The 26,984-nt window shown below is 36.4% G+C and overlaps 1 protein-coding gene across 1 annotated transcript in view; it reads left to right on the forward strand.

The window, feature by feature from the left end:
• The window catches only part of sick (sickie), a 73,038-nt gene that overhangs the window by 1,988 nt on the left and 44,066 nt on the right, over positions 1-26,984 (forward strand). Inside the window, exons 2-4 of the mRNA XM_066395115.1 lie at positions 9,999-10,116; positions 11,981-12,033; positions 24,911-25,092. Coding sequence (XP_066251212.1) covers positions 9,999-10,116; positions 11,981-12,033; positions 24,911-25,092 — 353 coding nt within the window. The remainder of the gene's footprint in view (positions 1-9,998; positions 10,117-11,980; positions 12,034-24,910; positions 25,093-26,984) is intronic.

Below are 26,984 nucleotides of genomic sequence, written 5' to 3' on the forward strand. Positions count from 1 at the left end.
AACGGGCCCATGCTCGTATGGGCTTTAATTATTAGCAGGAATACGCAGTTGGCAAATTTATTCCGAGACACCCTGTTTAATCGCTAAAGTCGTGCGGTCGGAACGTAGAATGTGTTGAAATCGCTAAATTTGAGGTATGTTTTGGGTCGAATAAAGAAAAAATTGGTTTTGCATAGTGCTGATAGTTTTCGTTGAAGACTCATACAAAAGTTCCCATCATAAATCTTATCTGCTATAAATGAAGACCATCTCCAAAATCCCTTTGTGGAAAATTTGAGGTTGATACGGTAAAAGTGTTCAGCAAATAATTTCTTTCAGTTCGATGTCTTCAAACTAATGTCTCCCCACTCCCCGCGCAGAAGAACTTCCAGGAGCCGAGAGCATCGAGTTGCAAGTCTTAAGAACTGGAAGTCGAAACCGATTTATATAATCAGTTTATCGAATCCATTAATTCTTGAAATTTATTCTTCGTTTATATGACTTTTTCTCGTGTATTTTTCATGAAATCTTGCTGTTCATAGAGAACAAGCTACCCCCAAATCCACCCTATACCGGCAATACGGCTTATAATAAACTGTCGCTATCCAAAGCTCTTCCGGCCCATTAAATCCAATATAAGCGAAAACTGGAAAATTACAAGTCCAATTTAGCGTGTAGCGCACCCCCCAAAGATTAGTAACGATAACCCTCTTATTCTTAAGAAAATTCAATGGGGAAATGAATACAGAAATGAACAATTTCCAGTGAATAAGAAACTCCCCTTGGGATTCGCACAAAGAAACTTAATATTTGTTCCCAATATAAATTCGTTTTTGGAATTTGATGTTGTGTGTCGATGGAAAGTTTGATTATCAAGGGACTAATTTTTATTAAGACATGAAACCGTCAAAACTTCTATCCACTTTCTTCAAACCATAATAAGTTGCGATTTTAATGTATTTACTCTCATGTTCTATACTTGAACATTATGTAACATATGAGGCGAGCTCAAAATACTCTACACTCTTCAGTAATTTATACAGCAGATGGATGCAGGCTAAATGGCTATTTTATTAGGTTGGACACCGATTTATGTCCTATAAACATCACGAAAATAAATCTGTGTTAAAGAAGCTGCACTGTTCTAGTTGAATTAATGGGCTTAACGTGGGAAGTTGCAAGTGAACTTATGGTACATTTTGGGTGTTTAAATGATATGTGTGACGTTAGAGGCTTAAGAATGAAAAAAGAAAAGTACTTATCCCGGAGGATCACATCAGGCCCCTTGGTCACGTGACTTTGAGCAGACTCAAATACAGTCAACATAGAGTCTACTTAAAGCGTCACCGATCCATCAATCCTCCGTTGAGTTCCCCTTTTTTTCAATACAGCCCTTATGTTTTTTCCTTGGGGTGGAAATAACTTGAGTGTAGCGCCGATGAAGAATTCCACGACTAGAAAAATTCATAAGTTTACCTGTAACATTTAGTGTGTTTAACAGGAGTTATGATTTTGTCTAAAATCGTGTTTTCTGCATTCAAAGTAGCGGTAAGCTTTTCCCGTTAAGAGCCTCTATTTTGTCCTATGGATCGACGTTGAAAACTTTGCCAGTAGACTCCAGTTCAGCTTTAGCCAGGATTATGACTTTTCGAAGAATTGTCTTTTTTGCATCGAGGTTGGAATCCGTTTAGGTTTCTTCGTCTATTTTGCTCTATAAATGAATCTTGAAAGCTTGAAATCTGAACAGCAAATTCAGAACCATAGAGATATAAAATTTGGTTGCCTTGGCTAACTTTAGTCAGGACATTTTGAAAATTATACCTTCGATATTTATATTCGTGAGCATTAAGGTCTCTCCCGTCCAAGTTCCTCTATTTTGCCATATAAATCAACGTTGAAAGCATGCAATTTATAGAGGAGATGCAAAGCTATAGAGCTGTAAATTAGTAATTCCTTTAACTCTAGCAGGAGGGTTTCGATTTCTCCATCTGAGCTCCTCTATGTTGCTTTTTTAAGTCCCCATGAGCATCCGCAATTAATAGATTCCTCCCCGAAAATCCTGAATTTAATTGAATCCTCAAAGCTTGTAAATCGTCAAAAAGTCGGCAATTTTAAGCTCCATATTTTTAAAGCTTCCGGGCAAATCTCGACCCAAAAAAAGCAAAATGGGCCTTTCGGGTTCATAATATTTACGCTGAAATTGGCAGTTTATCAAACGGGAAAATCCAAAAAGCGAAAGGGATTACTAACGCATATTTGCGGCTTTATTAGCTTTCCAGCCTCGTTTGGGGCATCAAACGTCACGCTATATTATATTACGCACCTGACATGGTTTATTGGGAGAATTTGGCATTAGAAAATTGCCGAAAGTTCTCTTTAATCTAACCGATTTTATACTTGCTAAATAAGTTATAACGCAAGGAAAAATTAAGGGATATTTTAGTATCCTTAAAGCCCATAAAAGCCATAAACGGTCAACTATATGGGATTATTCCGGATCTCGAGGGTAAAGTTAAGAGATCTTTCTAGATAAAATATAAAGCCCTTGTTAATTTGTTTCCGGATGACCTATTCCAGCTTGGCCGCAAGTCATGTAGAATTTATGGTTTTGAAGTTATTTTGGGATCCTGCAGGGTTTAATAAAATGGAATTTTACCCTTTAGAGGACATCTTGAGGGGCTGATGAAAATTGCATAAAATGGGAAAGTGAAAGTATTAGCAAATGGAATTTTTCTCATATCACCTTTCAGAGAGCCTCGTACATCTTTTCCCGGATAGTTAATTGACTGCGCCGTTTGTGCGTCTTTGATGTCGTCAGGCGACCGGGATCGGATGCGGTTGGTTTTGGAATTTTATTTTGATAGAAATGTACCGAAATAACTACACGAGAAAAGTGACAAAAGATGAGTTTTGAAAGTTGTCTAAACTATGGAGTGTAGAAGAAGCAATAGGGCTTAGGAAATTTGATGAATTATTATGAAAAGAAATGTGCGGGACGAGGAAGAATTGTGCAGGAGGTCGCTGGAGTGTAGGATTGGGTCAGGTTTTAGCTTTTGGCTACGTAAAGAAATAATCGCTTCCTGTGATCAAAAAATTCTTTACAATTACATCATCTTCTGCACAGCCCCTCTTAGAGGGTCGTCTCGAAGTCCGTCATTTTTAAGGAATAAAAATCTACAGACTGGTCCAATTGCTATGGCCCACTATTGCTATCTTCTAAACCGTAAACGTTAAAGTTCGATTAAATTAGACAAAAGTTGTCAAATTTGATGACAAGTTAAGATCTCGAGGCATTGTTGCCAAAATTTGTTCGATTTCGGAAGTATTGGGGAAAACTAAATTTTGCCACGGACAAGATACAGATTCTCCCTGAAGAAGGTAAATTTGCTGAAACGCCTAATGTATGTTTTTTAAATTTCAGCTTGCCGATCTATGGAAGTTTTTTGTGTAATGTAGGTAGGAAATATTCGTTTCTAGTTACCACAACAATTTTATAAAGGCCTATTTATAATTCCACGCTGCATTTGACAAGTTTTCAAAAATATCTAATAGTAGTGAGTAACATCCATGTTTTAACAGTGATTTAAACGGTTGACTGGCATGTTCTCGTTGGAATCTGGAATAAAATTCATAAAAACGTCGACGTGAGAGTTTGATATTGCGAATTTTAACTCGGCATTCCTAATGCTTTGACTGGTTTCAACGGGTTTTTGAAGGCTATTTGGACACGTCTTCCCAAAATTATCAACATAAATCCGACATTTACAGAGCAGAAAGTTCTTCTACTAATTCGTCTTAGGTTAGAAACAAGAGGAGCTTCTGTTGGAGTCGCCGAGCTCTCAGAACTTATCGAGGATAAGCAGATTATAATAATATTCTATGTTTTTAATATATTCTCTTACTTTAAATCGAAAACGAAATCGCTCTAGAGCGGAAAATTGGGAAAACGCCGGCTAATCCGCAAAGGAAAACTTTATTTGAAATGAGAATTCTAAGGACTTCTTTCAATATCAATCGTCGAATCAACGTTCTTACTGCAATCCCTGAAGAAATCACAACTTTCCGCCGCTTTTCCAGGACGCAGAAGGCGTTGTTCCAGGTAGGTCCAGGGTTCGCTCATATATGCGACCTAGAAGTTCATTATTCCACGACCGGGGCAAATAACGGACCGGCTAAATATCCCCTCACCACTGTTTTCGTATGGATTATGTTATAAGTTTACACAGTTTAAATTAATCTCGACTCGCAGGAAAAATCGGATAACAATGTACATCGTTGGCCGAGACTGTGTTATTTTTATGCGCACAATATCGAATCGTGTTATTCTTGAATTGGTCTTTTTTCCAAGTCTCTCGGAGAACCTCAGAAGATTTCTTGATGCTAATGTCTTATCCGAATTCGTTTTCGGGAGACATCAATCCTTCTTCAAATTTTTTACGATTTTTAGAAATACTTAGGTTTCACTGGAGACTTAGATGTTTTAATATTTTAACGGAAATTTTATGGGGCACTGATGGATCTTATGGGATTTTCCGCGCGTCCTTGCCTCAGTTTCCCTGACGTTGTGTTTCTTATGAATGCCAAGATCCCCATGGTTGAGACCCAGAAACGGGCTCCTTATGTTCAAAAATAACTCTTTTTGGACCAAACTATCAGCATGTCAGGCACTTACCTCGTGAAAATTTCTGGAATTTTCATCAGACCAATATCGACAGTTATGCCGATTCGTCGTGCCGTTTGGGAAAAACGAACATTCATCAGAAAAGCAGATTTTAAATAGATAATTATGGTTTCCAATTGCTCGTTCACTTATAAGGCAAACAACAATTCAAAACATGAAAACGATGCATTATCTGTATTGTGCATTTTTACAGAATTTCTTTATCAGAATAAAAAAGGAGCCAAAAGTGCCTGCTTCATGTTATTTTCTATCTTAGTTTTTGCGAATTTCACATTATTGATTCACGTCAGATGGTACATCTTTTGATCAAATTTCTCGAAAACTGCTGAATCAAAGTTAGCCAAATTGGGGATCATTATAACGAGAATCGAAAGACCTTTCAAACGAGGTACTGCTCGACCCTACTTTTCATTTAAGATTTTAGGGGTTTAACTTGCCCCGGCTAGGGAGTTGCTGTGAAAGAAGCGAGTATACGTCCACAGTGTGTCTCCCTCGAATATAAAATTAAGGTGTCCGAGCATTTTTTCGAAAATAAATTTTCAAATGCATGAAAATGCCTCTGTTTCGTGTTGGCTGCGCCACCCCGTATGTGCATTGTATGTAAACGGTCCATCGGTCAGTTCCTTGGTTTCCAAGCAAATAGCCCTTGGGGTAAAGCTACCCATTACGTTACTGTTAACTTCCCCCAGTAATTTTGATGCCGCGTCATTAACTAGTGTTAGATGCTACCCATATCTGTTATAAAAGTTGGCTCTTTCAAATTTGCTCACGTTTGTCCTCAAAAGTTTTCTGACAGTTACAAGCTAACACTATTAGATGGCATAGATCTAACCAATCCTGGAAACACAGCCCCGAACGTGTTCCACCAGTCTTTCAGACCATAAGGGAATCCTGGAGGGTGATTAGTTAACAAAGTTACCCAATTTTACCCCTTCCGCCTACATCGCACGGCCTAAATTGCTTCGCGGCCCATGAGATTAATTGGCCCACTGTTCTCTTCGTTTTATGCGATCTCCTCGGTGTATCGGGAGTAATTATTTTAGTTCAGCTTCGAAGGTGTTACGCTAGTTTGCGATCTATTGTCCAGTAAGGCGGATAGTAATGTTAATTTACAGAAGAGAGCTTTTACTGGTCCTTCCGCCCTCTGCGAAATGGGTTACAGCGTATTTTTTTGCTCTCGATTGTCGTTCGTTTTTCAAGAATTCGGACGAGGGAAGCAAATAAGGGAAAGGTGATGGGGTAAATAAAAGTGCTGCTCACGTATCAAGCCGCAGCATAAAACGTTTTCAATGACGAGGGGTAACGCCGTAACGGAACTGTTCGATCTGAAAACGAAGTTAAATTTCCCGACATACGCAAGTAATCCACGTATAAAATTTTTGGATAAACACCGAATTTTTCGATCCCCCCAACAAAGCCAGATAACAAATTACCTCTATTAGATTCTGAAGCTCTATCGCTAGAAGATTTAAACACCTATCAGTTATTTAAAACCACATAAACTTTATTTGTCTTTTGAGCGTCTACGTTTATAAATAACTAGGCGACAGACCTTAACCGTTTTTCCTAGCTAAGTATTGCTCGGATTTTATAAATGGATTTTCATTTTCTCAGCAATAACGATCGCCCATCCTTTTGTTGCCCATCTGACAACCCCATAAAAATCTCAACAATACCGCAGAGCACCAAACATGGACTCACGTTGAAATCACAAACACAAGTGCCCATTGAACGATATCGATGGGTACTCGACCTGACAGCTACCTTTTATTTATACTGACTCATAATGAGGCAGAACCAGATCTTAGTTTATATTCTTCGTTATGAGATTGAATAGAAATTATTGGACTATTGAGAACTCAAGTTTCAAGGCCCCTCTAGTTTGAAACTAGACATGAGCCATATGATATCAGTAATTGCCAAAGGGGCTGATATGTGTTTGGTTTGAAAGCTTGTGCAGATGAGCTTTTGTCCTATTTATAAACTAGCTTTTAATGTGTTCCTCCTACTGAAGCTAATTTTAGGTTTGGTCATTAGTTTAGTTACCTCTTAGATACGGCGCTTCTTCCGAAATATTGCACATTCGGACAGGTGTAGGTATGATGAGTTGTTATAAAATTAAACCATCAGGAAATAACTCTAACAAGGTATTCCTCAGATATCGCATATGTGTAAATAAATGTTTTACTCTCAAACATTTCACCAGGTGATCCAGAAATATGGGACCAAACTTCTAGGGATTAATGCATTACACTAGTGAATTATACTAGGGGATATTATATAACACTACAGTAATTATTCAAAATGTCGTCTTTGAACTTCGTCAGTGTGGACAACATTAGATCGGCAAAGGTAGTCCAGTTCCGTGGCCTCCTTGATCACCAGATCTAACACTTTTAGACTTCTTTCTGTGGAGACATGCAACGATTATCAAATTTTTAGCCAAGTCTGCAGAAATCATGTGCGTCGTTTAAACAGGTGCATTCAAGTTAAAGGACGATTTTTTGAACAATTACTATAATCTTATTTTATATAAACAAATTAAAATGATACGTATTAAAACTCGATGAAACACATTTTTGCACATTACTGTCTTAAAATATCATAAAGCCGTAGCGCCTTAAAGAGATACTTCCGGATATAGGTTCTTATACTCAAATACCCTGTTCAAATAGGCAGGACCGGACCCTAATGCAAAAATAAATTAGAGCCAGCCATAGTCGACAAATGACAGATTTTCATCATAAAAACCTCTTTTCCGGGACAGTGTCAACATGGCAAGAGTCTAATGGAGCCTCACATTCAGCGGCTACAAATTATGAACGGGAAAATGGGGTAAACGCACCCCTTTCCGTAAACACTTATTGATATAACGAGGGGTGTGCTTTAAAGGTCTGTATACCTAGCCTATATTAAGTGCATACGCATACCTTTTCTGAGTGATTTATTTATGCGAAAAGGGGTGAATTCGGATGTGTGTGTGATTGCTTTATAACAACACCAGTGTTGGTTTAGGTTTGAAATAGATGATGGGGAGACGATTCAATTTTTAATGATTTTAATGATGAATTGAAAAGACAATGTCAATTACGGGAGTTACCTATAGATGTGTGTTGGTCGTTTACATATTAAACAATGATAACTCATCATTACTCTCCATAATTGACAGAAGTGTACAAAATACGGTCAAGTGGCAGGCATGGTGTGTCGGCCGTATGTTCCTCTAATCATTTTCAATTTATCGGTTAAACGCCTGGAAAACATTAAATTCAATTAAAGCGGCTTATATTGGATTATGAACGTTTAATGCAATGGAGAACTTTGCAAGTGAAGGATTATTTGATATCAATAAAATGCAGACTCGTACTAAATTGAACGGAAAAATCCTGGATATAGACGACCACAAATAAGTTTTTATTGTTTCCCTAACTGTTTAAAGTACATTTACGACTTAGTATAATCGACATGCAACATTTGGAGGTGAGTGTGTTGAAGACACCTTCTTCAGTTCAGAACTAGGCGGATTATTACGTCATATTTTGGAAGAACAGAGAAAGAGAATTTCGTAAGAAACTCCTTTGTGGAATTCTAATAATAATTTAGGTGTTTTTGGATTGTTTGAAGAGCACCTTTCTTGACAAAAAAGTGATTTTACGTTGAAAATGACAATGAAGTAAAGAAACAAAATCAAATCTATCATCAATTATTATTTTTATAGATTTTCCATGAGAAATTTTTTTCTGAAATATTCACCTGATTTTGAGTTAATTTTCAGGAAAAAAATTTTCGCTTTCATTCCTCTGGAGATTTTCTAGGTGGATTCTATATATCCCTTTGTTAACTTTTTGGTCGGTTTTGAGGAGCCAATACATATGTACATATATTTTTAAATTTATAATAGATAAGAAAAATTATTAGGATATAGGGTAGCCACCTTAACCCTGGCGAGTCATCTAAAAAAGGTGGTACTTTCTATTGAATTATTTTTTACAGCTTTTAGACAAACATTTTTCATTTTTATTTTTTTAAAGTCCGAAGTTCTTTATCTCACAATTGATTCTTTTTGGATATTATTTCCTTTCTGATTTAAAGAAACTTTGGTACTTTCTCGCGTCATCAAATGCGATTCTACTCTCTTTTAATCAATTTGGTTGTTTGTACACTAGATTAAATCATAGGCAAACAGAGTATATTTAAAATAATATAATTTTTCCAAAATTGCAATTAAAAAAAAAAATTTTGAGATAATTTGGGGAATATTGTTAGAAAGTCTAAAAAGAATTCATCGACTAATCTCCGCTAATCATCTTCTATAACTTTATTTGACTGACCTTGATAGAAGAAAGAAATAATCAATTTCGCCCCTTTTTCAAAAACCCTTCCGTGAAACGAAACCAATGGAAAAGTTAATTTGAAGTTCAGCTAATTAAGGGTTTTAATAAACGAAACACGCCGTGGCAGATTTTCACTTTCACTTCAGTTCGTTGGGGCATTTTGGAAGCTCTGAAGAGGATGACTTCATCAACGAGTTTATCAGATATAGAGGCAACAAACGTGGTTAAAATTGCACCGCTGAAAGGGAAATAGAGCTGAAGGGAAAAAAGTTAATGATAAAGAAATGGCTTTTAATGAAGAGTAAATAGAACAGTGAAGTAATAAGGTTTGAGGTGGCAGATTAGGCAAGTCTAAGTAAGAAAATTATTATACTAAAAATGTTAATCAGAATATAGGTCCTTCGAATAGTTCAAAGAATCACTAGTCTGAGTTTGATCTACTCATATTTCATAACTTTTTTGTGCTCTTCTTCCTTCAATCGACACTCCCCTAATCATCCCTTTAATAAAGTGTAACAGTACGAACTCGTTCTTGGAAAATATGGAAGTATCAGGGTGGAAGCTTATTACACGCTCGGAATGCGTAAAAGTTGGGGTAAATTTCATATTATTTAACAGGAGCTGGTGGATGCGGTAGCTAAGATTCCGATATAAGAACCTCCAAGTAACTTTGAACTTTTAGTATCTCGTAACCAGATAATGTAGATTAGAGCTAACCATAGGAAGCTTGTGGCATTGGAAAATTGGAAAGTACAAGGGCTGTTTATCCATTAATTAATCTTTAAACAGACTTTATTAACTTCACTATTTTTCCCACATCACAGGGTAAAACTTCTTTATTCCGATAATCCAACTATTGCCAGCAGTGTGTATTTATAGCGTAATGTAAGCAATGTTGGTAAAACCTGTGTTCGATTAATTCATCAAGAAGAGCATTCCGATGACGTTATTAGGGTTTATTGATTTAACAGTTAAAAATTGATTATGTGTTAATTTTTTTCCAGATTTATACCGACTGGGCGAACCATTACTTGGAAAAGGCCAGGAGCAAAAAGAGGGTTAATTCTCTAGCGACAGACTGCAGTGACGGAGTTTTGCTGGCAGAGGTTATCGAATCAGTTAGTAAGTATGAAAAATTGTTGTGGGTTTATCAATTTAAGGCATAGGAGTTTGAAAAATGGCCAATTTAACGAGAGACTGTAGGTGGGAAAGTGTGGTTTTCTTCACACTAGGAAATAAGGGAAACAATCGAGCGGCACATTCACCCAGACTACTAGATAAAGGACAGCCTATTAACACAATAAAATAAATACAGATAATATATAAATAATACAGATAATATATAAATAATATAGAAAATAATAAATAATATGAAGTATACTAAGTGACATAGAAAAAGGAACGCCCAGATATAACGATTAGATTAACTTTCTGTTGCATAGTTTTGTTATTGCGGCTAATTTATAGAATTGGTGAAAAAATCAGAAGGTTTTACACAGGAGTTTGGTTGCTATAGTTAATAATGTATGGATACACCTCGATTTTTGTACAAACCACCAAATAACGTTAAATGAGTGTAAGTCAAATACTAAATTTATACTAATGCAGACTAATTTATTTTTGCAACAAATAAGGCCTGCAAGAAATACTGCTCCGATAAGGTTCAAGTTTTCATCATTTTTTCGGGAGTCCTAAAGAACGTCTACACAAAAAATTGTTGAAATTAAAAGTCATACACTAGGTCTTCCTTTTTCTATGTCATTTGATGTATAAATAAAGAATTTAAATATAATGCTAGTTTTAGCAAAAAATAGTTCGTCATAGGCATAAATTTCTCAGAAATTCAAGAGAGAAACTGGTCAGTATACAACAAACTTGTTAGAAAGGTACGAAACAGTAGCAAAGCCTGAAGAATGGAAGAATTAAAGGAAGAGAGAATTGAAATAATAACATAAATTACGAACAATGCTTTCTTGCAAAACAACTTTAGCTCAAAGCATGCCTGCCATGTACACGTGAATAATCAAAGCTGATCAACTACTATGATCTCGTCAACTACTGCCAAAAACCAAGTGCCCCAAAATGTGTTGCTTGGCACGAAATGATTAATCGACCCCCAAGATTATGATGATGTTGCCGCTTAAATCATGTTTTTCATATGACTCAGACAGTTATGTTTTTCGAACTTAATTATATTTGTTTACGGGCCTTTAACGCACTTTGTTTAAACTTACGGTTATTTTAATACCGGGAACTTGATTTATCGTCTATAGGCATAAACGATGTAATTTCTTTTCCGTACTATACATATAGCTTTTTGAGGTCGCAGTTTTATGGCGTTCTTCCATCGGACGTGTCGAGTTAATTGCAAGAAGAGGCCCTTTTTGAGTTAAGTGGGACACTGCATTAATTCGAAATTTTCTATAAGTTTATACCTACTTTGTCGCAACCCATTTCTTCTTAGAATACATTTGTTTGATGCTGTGTATACGAGTCGCGACACCATAAACCCGCAACATTAGCATTAAAATAGGCGTTATGGTTAAACAATTCATTTTCAGAATCAGATCTGTTTAGTCAGGGTGCCCAGACAATTTCCGAAAATCCACTTTCCATTTTTCCAATCAGAGATTCCATGCATCGTTTCCTAAACCCAAAATTCCGTTCCATTCCAAAATAAATATTCGGTAAAGGCGAAATAAAAAAATGCGATATTTATAATGATCTGACCAACATATGCAAATGGACTAAGGTACTTTTACTACGACCACCGGGATGTGTGGGTTAAAGTTTTAATGAACTCAAGAAGTTGAATGGGTGTAAGGCGAGACTCCACAGGGTATGGGTTAACTCAGATTTATTTATGTAACGTTCGTGTTATTCCGTAAGTTTTATGTTTCAAACTTTCCAGAAAAGTCATGTTTCCCAGATGAAAACATGAAAAAATGCATTTCGCAATAGTTAATGATGCTTCTCTCTCTTTCAGCCTGCCAGAAGATCCCTGACATCAATAGAAAACCAAAATCTCCATCGCAAATGGTAAGTGTGTTATACGGTGTGTTATAACATTAAACCAACTAGATACGAAATTTTTACCTGAGATGGAAACTTTCCCTTTTACTTGACTATCAGCCGTTTTCCCTTAACTCATTGATATTAAAAGGACGCACTGCGGATTTTTCAGGCTTCTGGAAATGGGAAAATCCAAAAAAACCTCATATATACCAATGCGATTAGTATGCAAGAAGCGTTTAGATTGCCTTCTCTGTTGTCTTGTCAGTCCTTTTACCCTTATGTGTATAGGGGTTGTGTTTTGTGTTGTAAATTGAGTTTGGGCGTGTCGCGAGAAACTTTAAAAAGCTTTTTACTAATAACTGATCCATGGTCTATTTCTGAGCGAATCTTGGCATAAGACTTAAACAATTCTGTTAGTTTGTTCGATACACTCGAGACTACACAATCAATTTGATAATATTAACGAATTTTAGTAATACGGAACCTTAAAGTACGTTCTTTTGGTTAAGAAGAGTCAGGACGTACTTCAGTAAAAACAAGCGGCATCGGGGCATTGAGTAACACGTTCGAAAAATGGGGAAATTAAAAAAAATTCTTCTGCTACGCTAATGAATGTTTGCACGATTAGATCCCAATAGACTTTTTCTTATGGAAAATTAAAGGTTTGCCTCAATAAAACCAGTTCAGGACATGGAAGTAATTTCTCTAGGATCGAAGCCTCAACTCATTCTTTATTTTCTTTACTCGAACGGCAACTGGCCTGGAATGCAAATAATTTTGAGATTCAGCTCACTGCAAATCATAAAATTTCCTCTTCTTGCTGTTTTTTTATGCTGCGTTATTAGGGACTTCCAATTTTCTACACCGTGAAAGCCATAAAATCTGGCATAAAAGGCCCAATAAATCCAATCCTTTATTTCGTTTTTTACCTGAATTATTCCACAGAGACCCATTTACCGTTAGTAATATCTGATGTGGCTGAGATGATACCACACAAAGATGCCCGCATCATCCCATAATATTACATTTCTGACTAATGGGAAAAAATCCGTATTATTTTTTAAGCATTGAGATAATAAGGAATCCAATTTCGAGAACTTATTGTTTCCAATAGAAGTCCATTTATTATAAGGCCCTAATGGCACAGGGATTATTCTTCTTCTTTACGGAAAAATTTATGTGCGGTCGCGCTTTGCTCCATAAATCATTGAGAGTTAGAGACCTCCGGATAAAAGAAAAATGCGATTGGATTGTGTATTGGTCACCTGGTCGCTGATGGAAAACTAATCGTGGAAATAAGTGCATTTATCACAAAAGAACATCTAAGTTTCAGTAAATAAGGCTCGAAAGGGCTCGTGCCACTTCAAAAGGCTTCATTTGGCGATTTAATGCCGAGATAAGCAAGGAACATGAAAAGGGACTATTTTGTGTTTCAGGCTATAAATTACATGCATAAATAGGAAGACTATAAGTGAATTTATCTATACCGAAAGCCTCTAGTAGATTAATGTGCGACTTCTCCTTGTTATGAGGGGCCAATAATAGCGCTCCATTGGAATTCTCTGTATATTTAGGAAGCGAGTCACAAATCAGATTAGCAAGATTTATCATGTAATCAGTTTTTTATGGTGCTTTTGAACTCTAACATATGGTGACTTTTTTTGGCATAATTCAGACATAATTTGCATCTCAATTTGGAATTAAGTTCTTCGCGGCAGGTGTTACAAAGCCTTGAAGAGTAATATCGGTGAATTTTTCGCAGATAATATGCACATAATTTGTACTTAAGCTCATTCACCTGGCATTTATTTTAAGAATAGAATACGTTGAACTTGAATACTTCGATTGATCCCTTGAATCAATAGGAGACCCAGAGGCATAGCACAACTCGGTTAACTCGGACTCGGACATAAACTAAGTGCAGTATGAAATTAGTTGGAAAGATAGTGTTCGGAACAAGATCTATGGAAGAAGTTTTGATGAACACCTTAGCGATTGCAGAATGTCTTGAAAATGATAGAAAAAGCAGAGGCGAAGGACAACCATGCTAAGACCTAAAATAATTGTAAAATAAAGCTGATTTTGAGGAATTCTTTTCGATATAAATTTATAACCCATTTATAAACCAATATGGCATTTAACTCATAAGGGAGCAGCGGATAACCGCTTTAATTATTAAAAAAATACCTTGGAGGCAGTGGAAAAACGAGAGGCGCAGTAATACTAAACAAACCTACTGAGATTCAAACGAATTGATACCAAATAAAAGTTTTCTTCGCTTCAAATTGATAGCCCGGTTACATTAATGATAAGCTACCTTCATAATCTAAAAACCCTCCAAAAAACATTTCAAAAAATCACATAAATTGGGAACTCCTCAACTCGCGAAAATTGCATCAGCTATCTGAAAATAATGTGCAACTAGAAGAAAATACTTAAAAATCTCTAAAAATCTTTTGTAAGAAACAAGTTATAGAATCACAAATTACACGGGGTGTTCCAAAAAAGTTGTGCCAAATTTAAGAAGGTTATAGGAGACATTGCAAAGAACAATTTTTGTATAGAACCTCTTAGTCAAAAATGAGCCGTTTTGGCGCCAGAGTTATTTATATCGAAAAAACTTCGATATTCAACTTAAGTGAATAGAATAAAAACCAATAAAATAAACACTGAATCATGTGAAATAAATGAATAATTGTCCGCATGGTCATCGCATCTATTTCAAAAATAAAATGACGTGGGGTAACGTAACATTATCGCACGCCGCGAGTAGTAGTTGCGACACGGCGTGCGATATTGTATCACTTGCTTACCACACATTACGCCTACACCTCAATATTTAATCTCTTGGAATTACGAGGGATAATTCTCGGAAAATCGTGAGAATATAAAAGAAATAATGGGAAATACTAACCAGCTTCGTAAAGTGTCTTGAAAATCGCAAGAGATCTGCGGGATCCCATGATATTCCCCAAAAAAATCTTCAGAAGTATTTGCAAATCTCAAGTAATTAATATCCTGAAAATACCTTGAAAATTAAATCACATTTTAATTTAACGGCAAATTATTACCCCAGAGAAAAAAAGAATAAGTATTACCGGTAAACTTCAAGCAGCATTTAGAACTCTGTGGTACTTCTAAGCATAGAAATAGGTGGGGACCAGAACGGTGCCAGTACTTCATACACCCGCGATCTCAACAACAGTCGAATATCAAACGAAATCGAGGCGGCCCATCCGTGGAACTACGCGATCGAACCCATCGAAACACGCGGTTCACGAGATATTAGAGTACCGTGACCCTCATAGGCCCCTTAAGACAGAAAGATTTAAAAATCGCTAATGGTGCTGTGCTGTAACTTTGATTTTTGTTTCTTGGAAAGAAAATTTTAGGTAAATCACACTTTCTTTGCCTTTATTTTTATTATTATTGGATGCTATGAAGCTTGTTTTAGGGTTTTTTTAAATCCTGAAATTTCTTCTCAAGTATTATTTGAATAGGGAATTTGATATATTTCAAAAATCGTGCAATGTCATGTACAGGAAATTGGATAATCTAAAATGAGCTTAACTTTCAGCGAATTGGCATATTAACAGCGTGGTGCCGACTCACGTTCGGCCTAAGAAGCACCAAAACATATTCTCAATAAAGTCGGTCACGTACCTCACGGTATTTCGTGGCCAAATATGGTCGAAGTCGAAACAAACCGCTAGATTTGCGTTTGTTTTGGTATCTGGTTGCACTTTGGGTTCCTGAAATGTTTATTAATCAATCAGCAATCTATTCCACATACCACATGGGATCAGATTTCTATAGTTGATCTTGTGTCTAAATGCGTATAAAGTGCGTTATGTCTCAATCTTCCCCACGCACCTCTGACTTAAGTTAAACATCGTCTGAATGTCTGCGAGTTTAAATGAATTAGCTTGACCCACACTTATTTGAATGTCGACCTTTTAGCCTCCAATTTATGTGTAATTTCTTGTAATTATTCCGAGAACAAATTTCTTTAAAAAGTTCTAAATATAGAGCTGCATCATCGTTTGCGTAGTGATTGTTTTAGTGCCGGAAGATGATTTTGAAGAACAACGGAGACGAATAAGATTAAAGTAGAAATTGGTTTAAGTTTGAAATTTTAAGCGTTTACGCAGAAGTAGGTACCATGAATATAAAGTAAGTAATAAAATTACGAAAAAAAGTCAAGGTCAGCATATGGATGATGCTGACTCACACGTCCAAGCCAAATCAAATTTTAGTTGCATTTTTTATGAATGGAACTTTTCAGACATCCTTAACTTCAACATCCTGTACATACCTATACATATGTACAGTGCGTTTCATAGTTGCACGGCACTACTTGAGGAATGTATTCTCTAGTGCAAAGTAAAGAAAAAAGCTCACATATGCGTGCGTCTGATCTCGATCCGTAGCGAAGTTGCAGAGCGTTGAAAGGTAAAAAAAATGTTGGTTTCTATTTTATTGTGCTTTGTGTATAACACAAAAAGGATTACGGATCTAGACCTCAAAAAATACATTGCCTCCAACTACCTGACAGAGTAATGACCCTGTAAGGTAGCTGGAGGCAATCTACTTTCTTATTAGCAGCACTTATTACCTAATACACATGTAAAACTTGAAAGCTCTTTCTGCAATAGGTAGAAGTGTAGACATCTAAGATGTGCAGTTTGAGGGATCTTCATGTAAAGACACTTCGAAAATCACCAACGCACTTTTCTTCAGAAATTTCCATTACACATATAGTCAAAACGTGGACATGGGTTGTTTTGTTTTTTTTTTTATTCACTTTATGATCAAAAAACTTTCACAGGATCGATATATGGGTTCCTAAATGTCGCTCTGAAGAAAGTCTAAGATGACTGCACTAACCCATAACGGCGAGTATTAAACGTGGTGATGTTTTTGTTCTGGCTGTAAAATACAAACGACTTAACTTCAAGAAACACCTCTTTGCGAACAAAGAATTTCAACATTTTGGTGAAATATTTTATCAAAAAACGGCGCGTATGAACGAAAATTGCTTTTTGCGACGAATTAAAGTTAAAACGGTTCCCGAGATATTCATCATTATTTGCCTTTGATTGAGCCAACGAAAATAATATAGTAGCTTATATGAGAATGCAGAACTATAAGTTCATGAATGGCTCTTCATGGAAAAAGACCAAGAAATTAATTAAAATGGAAGAACCCTGCAGGATAATAATTATTCTTAAATTACATTGGCCTTTTATAGGAAATCCCATTACCCTAAATTGCGAAAGACATTCGATCCACTACCGGCATCTGGTAAGCAAAATACGACTGTATATCGTTTGTTAAATATTTTGCCTCAACAGTCTATTTGCAGGAACTTTAGAGCCGTTTGACCAAATATAAACATCCATAAATAAAAATAAGCGCAAATATAAATAAACGTTTGAAATAGAAAATCAGGACACTGTGAATGTATTTTTAGATCTCTGCGTAATAAGGTCAAAGAGGCAATTTTGAGGAGATGTGACAGTGGGCCAGTGCAAGCAAAGATTTGCACAATAATAATGCCAAACCTTGCTCAGTAAGTGCTTTTCCCTGCCATTCTTCGGAAACATTAACCCTAATTTTATTACATCATTGACTTTACTTTATGGCATCCAGTTACGTAAAATATTGAAAAGTTGCATGTCCTCAGGGTATTAGTGGCCCTATTTTATTAACTTCGGGATGCTCTTTTACGATCCAGCGGCTTAATTTAAATATCACTTTACGTTTGAGCCGGAGTTACGATAAACGATATAAGCGGCTGATGGGATGGTTCTTGAGATATTGAGCCGACCACCTCGAGAATACGCTCGCGGACGGCTCGAGTTTGGCTCGGATTGTGCGGGTGTCAAATAAGGCCATTTTGAAATTCTAGAAGCATCCGGCAATCAGTGTCAAACAAATTAACTGACTGAAAATTAAATTTTGCTCAGTGAACACAATATGCGCGACAGCAGTTTTTGCCGGCTCCAATTTTCCATTATCAGATTAATCCGGCACGCTATATCAACATAAATCACTTCGAGAAGGATTAAATAACGAAAGTTCGAAGTTTACACCTTGTAGGGGTAATATGCCGCTAATTAATTCGGTACAATAAGAAAGGGTTAAGAAATTGGGGAGTGCGAAGAAAGAGGGTCGAGCGCAGTATTAAGACATTATGCATGGGATTTAACGAACATTGAGGTTGTGAGGTGTAAGAAAACTGATCTGGTTAGACATACCAGTACGAGATTAGGGGGAGTTTCATGTTCGGGTTCGTCTCATTTTTCAATCCTATTTCTAGAGAGAGCTAACGCAAGCAGTAACTTTTCGTATTTTTTAATTAATCAGGACTCAGGATAAGAAATAGAAAATGATTTTGAGCTGGCCGTGGCCCCCATTTTCAATTTCCCAGCCAGATAGTCTGAGCAGACACTTTTCGGCAATTTCGCTTCATTTTCGTTCATCCCAAAAATTATTTTAACACGAACTTGTCACACATCATCAAATTCAGAAAAACACTTCCTATCAAAAAATGTTTGGAAAAATCGGGAGTTCCATTTGAAATCCTGAAATTCACACCTGAAGCAGGAAAAATTTTGTCAAAAGAAAATCGGCTCTGAAGTCGCTCGACGGTCTGAACAACATAATTTTATTTGATTTTCAGTTTTTTATCAAAATCCGCCCTTAACTGACTTATGAGTTTCGCCTGTTTCTAATGAGATGGAACTTTTCACGCATTAATCACTGCGGTATGTTTTCTTGCAAACAAAATTCGATGCAGAGATGTATTGCGCCCTTTCCGTTAAACTGGAAACAATTGTCCAGCACATCCAGCTCGGTTTAACTCATTTAGCTCATTCACCCTTTTACGGTTAGACACGATTCGGCCGTGAAATTGTCCATTATTGCCGTACTGCAATGGCTGCATGTCCTGCCCGTGTACCTGTTAATAACGATCATATGTCAACGACTACCGTATCGCACCGGGACTGAGCATGACACTTTGTTAAATTGAGTTTCGTCCGCAGAAAATTAAAAGTGTCGGCCTTTTTGAGTTGTTTTTGATGTAGGTTTTCTGTTACAGGTTTACCCAACCAACAAATGAGCAAAATTTGAATCGATAATGCCGACTGACATCCGTGTAGGTAGATCCTAAGGCAATTAACAATCTACCAAGGCATAGAACAATTTGTCATTATTCTAATGCAATTCATTGCCGTCATAAATTATTCAAGAAATCAAGACGCTTGGACCGACTCCTCTCCTCATTGGACATGCTAAATATTCCGTAATCCCTGTATATCAGAATAAAGTCAATCCCACTGTAATACAGGCACTTATTCATAAGGAGTAGGCTCTGGGACAGCAACGTTGGTGGTGCCAATAAGCCGAACCGAAGGTTCTCGTTAAGGAGAGTTCCCACTGTTTTACGAACACGATATGATAGCGAGAGCAACAGGAAATCTGCATTTATTGTTACGTTTTTGACGGAGTTTCGTGATTATTTTAAAAACAAACAATTTACTAGATGTAAATTGACCTCGCCTAAAGCTGATTCTGCATACGAACTCTGACGATATCCTACATTATATGCGTCTTTGGCGCCACACCACACTTTGGTCCGTGGGCCACTTTCTACATAAATTGTGCAATGGGTGGTGCATATAAACAAATGAGTCACTCGCATATGTAGTAACACAGACAACACTGAAGTTACAAAATAGCGAGGCAAAGGTCTCGGGATTTAAATTTTGCAATCAGTAATTCAGAAAAATTAAGTGAAGTTTGTTGGAAAGAGCTAAACGATGAGGAAGGAGCAGCAACTACTGACCTCATTCCTGGCAATTCACACGGAGTAGAGAAGGGTCACTTCTCTAGGGCGGCCCAATTGCTACGGGCCACTATTGCTATCTTCTAAACCGTAAACGTCACAAATTCGGTTAAATTAGACAAATTATTAAATTTGATGACAAGTTAAAATCTTGAGGCAGTGTTACCAAAATTTGTTCGGTTTCGGATTGGGAAAAAGCGAAATTTTGCCGAAAATGTTTTTTGTAAATTAACCGAAAACTAAGGGTTTTCGAAAAAAGTTTTTCTTACGACATTTTATTGGTTTTTAAAGCTCTACACACTAATGTTAAGTTTTAAAAAGTAGTAGTTTCTGAGATATCGACACTAACTTCAATTTTGTAAACGCGGCCCTGGATGCAATTCAACAATGACCTGGATCATTGATTTAATTTTTTATTTCAACAAAGGTGCCTAATTTTATTCTATATTAGAGTTTTAGGATTAGAGCAAAATAAAATTTATAGTTTCCAAAAGACAAACCTAAAAGTATATGAAAACGAAACATGTTTTCGGCAAAATTTTGTTTTTTCTCAATACTTCCGAAAGCGAACAAATTTTGGCAACACTGCCTCGAGATCTTAACTTGTCATCAAATTTGACAACTTTTGTCTAATTTAACCGAATTTGTAACGTTCACGGTTTAGAAGATAGTAATAGTGACCCATAGCAATTGGACCATCCCGTATAGCCTCAAGACTTTTGACATGGAACGGGGAAAGGGGCCGATGCGAAGTTGTATGATCTCGCATAGGAAAAATTAATAAAAAGTCAAAAAATAGAATAAAAACCTAGAGGAAAAAAATCGGTTTCTTTCATTTTGGGGAACATTGCAGACCGCCAATTCGACAAAGGCCCGTTGCAAGAAGTTGAGGCATTGAGACGAAAAGTGGTATCCACCTTCTATGGACAGAGCCAGAGATGAATTCTTTTATGGAGAAAACTAAACTACAACTGAATTGAATTTTAAGCTCCTATACCCGAGGTGATTTTTTTAACAAGTTTACCAAGTTATACTATATTAGGAATGCTAAAGCTCTACTTTTTCATATAGCATAACCCGTATATGTATACTTATTTAATTCTCTCTGTTTGCCACTAATTAGGTTTAATTTACCTGCAGAAATCTCTTTTACTTTTCGAATAATATAAGATGCGACATAAGCATGTTTTCAATGTCTTTTAAAGGTAGTTCCTGACATGACACTCGAAATGCGAATGTTCCTAAATGAAAGTGTCTCCCTTTCAATAGGGCCTCAGAACCTCGCACGTGGTATCCAGGGTTCAGAGGAGACCAAATCGATTCATATGTGCAAGTTTTCTTGACGCCAAACAATCATGGAATTTTCCCCAATTTTGGAAAATATTTCAATTTTTCGTTTAGGAAAATCTCGCATTTGTAGTTTTACAAGTAGCCTTGATGGTTTCACGTATCAATCATTCCCGACAACCGCATAATTAAATTAGAACAAAATCATGACTTAAGCAATAGTAATCACTGAATGATCTTGAGAGGCAATAAATATCGCTCAATGACTAAACATAATAATTTACGGATTCGCGATATATTTTCTTGAACCGACATCGTTACAGATGGCTAAGTGCAACATTTCAAGGTTGAAAATCAATTGATGTGTTTATTTATAAATTGTCTGCAGTTTGCGGCGTTGTGTAACCAGATAAAGAGCCCAGAAAGATGTAGAAATGGGAAAATATTGATTTCTTTACCATATGGATTGGAGGCGAATGCAGGCTGGGAATTATCATACTGCCCCCGGGTCTGATAGTTGGAAACATAAAGAAATAATCTCTCTCTTGTTGATAAAATTGCTATAACTTTCGTATCGAAACTTTGTCGGAGCACTCCAACTCCAATTCGATGTAGTTATAATTTGTATTAATTAACACTTTATGGGGTTAAGTGCCAAACGTCTGTACCAACTGTTAAAACTGCATCGTGAGTAATCCACGATTATTGTTTTGCAGCTCCGTGTTGGCACCTTATTGCTAATTATTTAACAGCATTAAAATCTGGAATCTGTGTTACGACTGCAATATAAATTTTTCACATCGTAAGATAAATTATCACCCGGCTTATATGGAATTGAAGCAACACACTGTATGAAGGTAAATAAGCAGCAAGAACATTTATTATGCAATACTCATTGCTGGTTGAGACGTGTGTTATGTCAAGATTCCTGCCTGTGGATAGGAGCAAATTAGATAAATTATTCGGACATACAGGATGTTAACCCTAGATAGTTTTCTCACAGTTTAAAACGATAATTTCGAATAATATTTATACAGATGTCTGCTGCAATAATGTGTTCTTTAAAATAGAGCAAAACATGTTTATTAAGTTTCTTGGATACTTCCAAGTCCTGAGAAACATGCTGAAACTTGAAAATCGCTTGAAATGTGGACCACTCTATCGTTAGAGTTTGAAGCTTCTCATTTGCTCATACCCAATAAAGCATCGTTCCATTTCCTAATCTGGATATCTGGGTTCAAAGCAAATTGAAGCATCTTTATTTCATCTTCGCAACAGTGGATCTCAAAGTGGTCGTAAGCGAAGTATTCCAAACCGATCTGTGAAGGCTTATAGAGCTCGGTATAAAAATGGTAAATTTGAGGATTTTTTCTGCTTTCTTCTTTCAAGGAAATTTCGAAAATTTCCATCAGTTGAGGCTTTCTGCATTAATCCATTCTTAGCAGCCAGACTTTAGACCCTTACATGGCCCTCAATTGTACGACAAAGTTGGTAATAATTGTTATTTGCTTGCAAGCAATGAAAACAAACCCAATTATTCCTGCATTGTCGTCCTGCTGATTACTTCTAATATGCCGTCACTTACAACATTCATTTACATGCCTTATAGCTTTCTTTGTTACTAACAATAATAACTGCATTGTGTTCAGTGGTTCAGAAGTCCGTTGCCTTCTTGCAACACCACTTGGCGTTATTTTATTTGAAATTTTTCTACTCCATTCAAATTAAGCCGAGTGTAACTCGCAGCTGCAAAAAAGCGCTTGCTATACCTACAAGACCTTCCAGTAATTCACTTCGATATTTTCGTCGAAAAAGCTACAAGTTTTAGTGCACTTAAACAAATTACCCTCCGTAAAAGGTAAATGCAGCAACAATTGTACAAGACAGCCAATATTACTCACTCGGCGACATGCAAATTGCTTTCTGTTTACTGAAATTACTCTGGTGCCGTGTCCCAGACTCATAACTTCAAATTTACTCCTTATGAATGTCTGAGTCTCGATATTGCGGGCAATGCAGGGGAGCTTTTAAGGTCAGAGAAAAACAGAGTTGTTCTCGTGTATATGTATGGGGTGTCAATTACTAGGACATAACTGAACCACACACTTAACATGAAGATACAATCTTATTTACCTACGTCAAACCGCTGATACTAAGCGAAATCGAGAGGAGCGAATTTGGATAACGCACTCAGCTCAAACTGTAAAAATTCTGTTGACTCTGTAACGATATTATGTGATTTTTCCTAAATAAAACTATTTGAATCAATGTGAAATGTAAATTCTATTTTATCCCTGCAGACTTCCACGACTAGCACCGATCATTCCCTTTGACGCAATTTCCCCGCTTTAAAATCAATTTGCCACCGAAGAACGCAAATTCCTGTAAATGCCATCTTAAAAATCCGAACACTTTTCAGGCAAAAATAAAAATCCATTGTGCGAATCATTTTTCTCAAAACTCAACAACGTTGCGTCCAAATGTAAGAATCTTCTAGATACGTGAACTTTTTTACGGAATTGTGTAAATTCAGTGTTGAAATTTTTTCGAAAAAAAGTTAGAACTCCTTTGGCGTCCAAATTTTATATGCACCTTCCAGTTAAATCAAAATACCGAACAAGAGAACAAGGTTATGCAAGTGAGAAGCGCATTGGTAGTAGACCACCTCACGAGGATGGTAACGACTTAATTATTGAAAAAGTTTGCTCTGTGGTTCCTACGACAAATGATAAGGTACCTAACAGTTCAAACATCTTGGGAATTGACTTAGGAATGACGAAGCAGTGCGACACATAATAAAACGTAACTCTTCTGATAAATAAATGTTTCTTAAAATAACCTTACTATGGGTTTTCGTGTACTAAATCATTGAATTGGGGTTACAAGATTCTACCAAATTTTTATAAATTGCATAATCAACAAGTTATTTGGGGCATCCAGTTTTTGCTGGAACGCCCTGTATAGCATCACTGTGAGAAAGGCTGAAATTACCATTTATCTCGTAAAATATAATAATTTTGTTTCTTACCTAGAATTTTAAACTCCCATCGTCTCTTTCACTGACTCTCTCTCTTCATATTGCTCCTAGATATAACTGACCACAATATTGAAGATTCCCTTCGGACCTTTGGCGTCTCAAAGATCAACGATACTTTCGTTTATTCTGACGTACTAAATGCCCCTCATGATTGACCTCAGGAACTTGAAAAAGTCAGCGAAAGTTACCGAACACTTGCAAATATCATGGCTGGAACAGTAACGGTTCGATTATACGTGACGAAAAATAACTGAAAACCGGCGAAATTGTGAAATTCAAATTGTTAATTTACTACATCTGTACGGCACTCATTAATGTGTGAAATGAACTTGATAATAGTGTTAGTGCCAATGCTATCGAAATGTCTGGGAAAGTAATACGTTGTTCATTTCCACCACGAGCTTTACGCCAAGAAATTAAATATTTGAAGTGGAAACAATCCTCAACCGAAGAAAATCACATCTTAAAGAATCAGAATTAAGTATCTACTTCAATACTACAATCAATTCTGAGTTGGTCGCTACAGTACAGTGATTAGTACAGCGGTATTGTAGAGCGACATCAGGAATCGATGGTACATCGGGGTACAGCTAATAAGCTTCCCCCTAAATTGTCATTAGAAATCTAATTAATGCGATCTTCTACAATTTAAAACAAAATCCCGAAATATTTCCGAGGAAACTTTAAATTGAAAACTGGTAAAAATGTTTTTTCTCTTTTTCCAGTTGGATAACATCAACTTATGTATCTCCGCCCTCCACGTGCAGCACATTCAAGGGGTAGAAGGCATCTCAGCGCAGGAATTGAGAGATGGGAAGCTAAAGGCCATTTTGGCGCTCTTTTTCGCCCTTTCGCGGCACAAACAAGCGACGAAAGCCCGCCAGCAGCAGGAGATGACTCCCAATAGGTAGGCAGCCCTACATACGCGCTTTTCCTGCGAAGGAATATAAAAGGATTAGGCTGAAATTGTACTCTAAAATAGCTTTTTTTTATAAAAATATGCAATGTTCAGCCTCAAAGAGGGAAAATAGTATGTTATAACATTAAAAGGGTCAATTTCACGTATTGAAGAACGAAAGAACTAAGTTTTGAGTCACTTAAACACAAACTTTTATTTCCGTTCAAATTTGAGACTGCTGTTTCGATGAATAGAGCATGCGGGTGGCGTGTGGAATATAGAAAATGCTTTCTAAAAATATTGCTTGGAACCGTTTTGAAATTAAATGCTTCTCAAAAAAACCATAAATCTTTAATAATTTCTTCTAAGTTTCTTATTCAGAATAGTTCCAGCTCGCCAATTCCATATTTTTTGGCATTAATGCTGTTGATTATCTGCGAAATTGTTTTTTTACTTTAGAGAGAAAGAGATTCTTTATTTACCAAAGTATAACTTGACGAATTTTCAAAATTAAATTTTAAGTATTTATGTTTTGAACAACCAACAACCAATAATACTATATGCGATATGAAGAAGCTAAAGAAATATTGAAATTTGAGTCCTTAGTGTAAAATATCATTGAATTCGTGGTAAATGTTTCGAAATTGGGAAAATCTATCACAAATGGCAGAACACTAGAATGGTACATCTGAAAAAAGACAACTCAATTTCTCAACCCATCAGTAAGTAGGAAAACAGCAATAGCTCATAAATGTAGATTGTTCCCATGAGACACTATATTATACAGAATACTGTTTAAACATTAAAATTTACGTCAATAAGACTAGGTGTGACAAAATTCACTAGATAATGCTAGAAGGGAAGTCTACATGATGATTTTTGCCTAAATGACATAGAAGTAGACATTAAGTATACTAAGTAAACACTTTCTTGAGGATATAGCAGAGTTTTTTTTCTTTGTTATGTAGGTATTCCGTAATATCTACTATACAGAATTCAAATATGATATGGAATCCTCTTAATCCTGTGGTGCACGTAATTTAGTTCAGGTGCTAATTGTTAGTACCTGTTTTACGTTATTAATAATTAGTTCATTATAGGTGTATTATAATCTGGTTGTTGTCATAGGTAGGTCTGGCAAACCACCAATTATTATTATTTTTTAGAGTATTTTGTGAATAGTTACTTTTTGTCAAATTAGTTTATTTAAGTAGTTGTCAAGATTAAAATAAAAGAGTTCCTTACAACATTCGCGATCATCAACATCTTTTAACCACACAAGGACAATTGGTGACCCCGATTCCGAACTCAACGCATCAACCCTCTAGAACACAAGCTATCTCATCCAATCATACCACGTTCTAGAACCATTCAGCCAGAAGCTAACATCATCGAACCCTCTGTAGACCAAGAAGCTCGAATCTTCATTAAAGCTCCACCATTTAGTAGAACAGATCCAGAATTGTGGTTTTCTCAATTGGAATCACAATTTTTTATCAATGGAGTGACTTCAGACGACTTGAAATTCCACACTACTATCGGAATTATGGACACAGAAAGTTTGATTTGTGTTAGAGATCTAATTATTAAACCTCCCATGAACAACAAGTTCCAAACCCTTCGTCAAAAGGTATTGGATGCCCTCGTAGAATCACAAGAAAAAAAGTATAAGAAACTTTTTTCGCAACTTCAACTTGGAGACAAAAAGCCTTCCATACTTCTATCTGAAATGAACAGTTTGGGAGGCTCTTCACTTCAAGAAGAGATGTTGAAAACCCTTTGGATGCAGAGATTACCTCACAATATGCAGACCATTTTAACGGCATGTTCCTTGCCATTATCAGAAGTGGCGAATATAGCAGATAAAATTGCTGATATAGAGTTTTCCCAAGTTTCCCAAA

Source organism: Euwallacea similis, chromosome 11, assembly GCF_039881205.1.
Source record: "Euwallacea similis isolate ESF13 chromosome 11, ESF131.1, whole genome shotgun sequence".
Lineage (NCBI taxonomy): Eukaryota > Metazoa > Arthropoda > Insecta > Coleoptera > Curculionidae > Euwallacea > Euwallacea similis.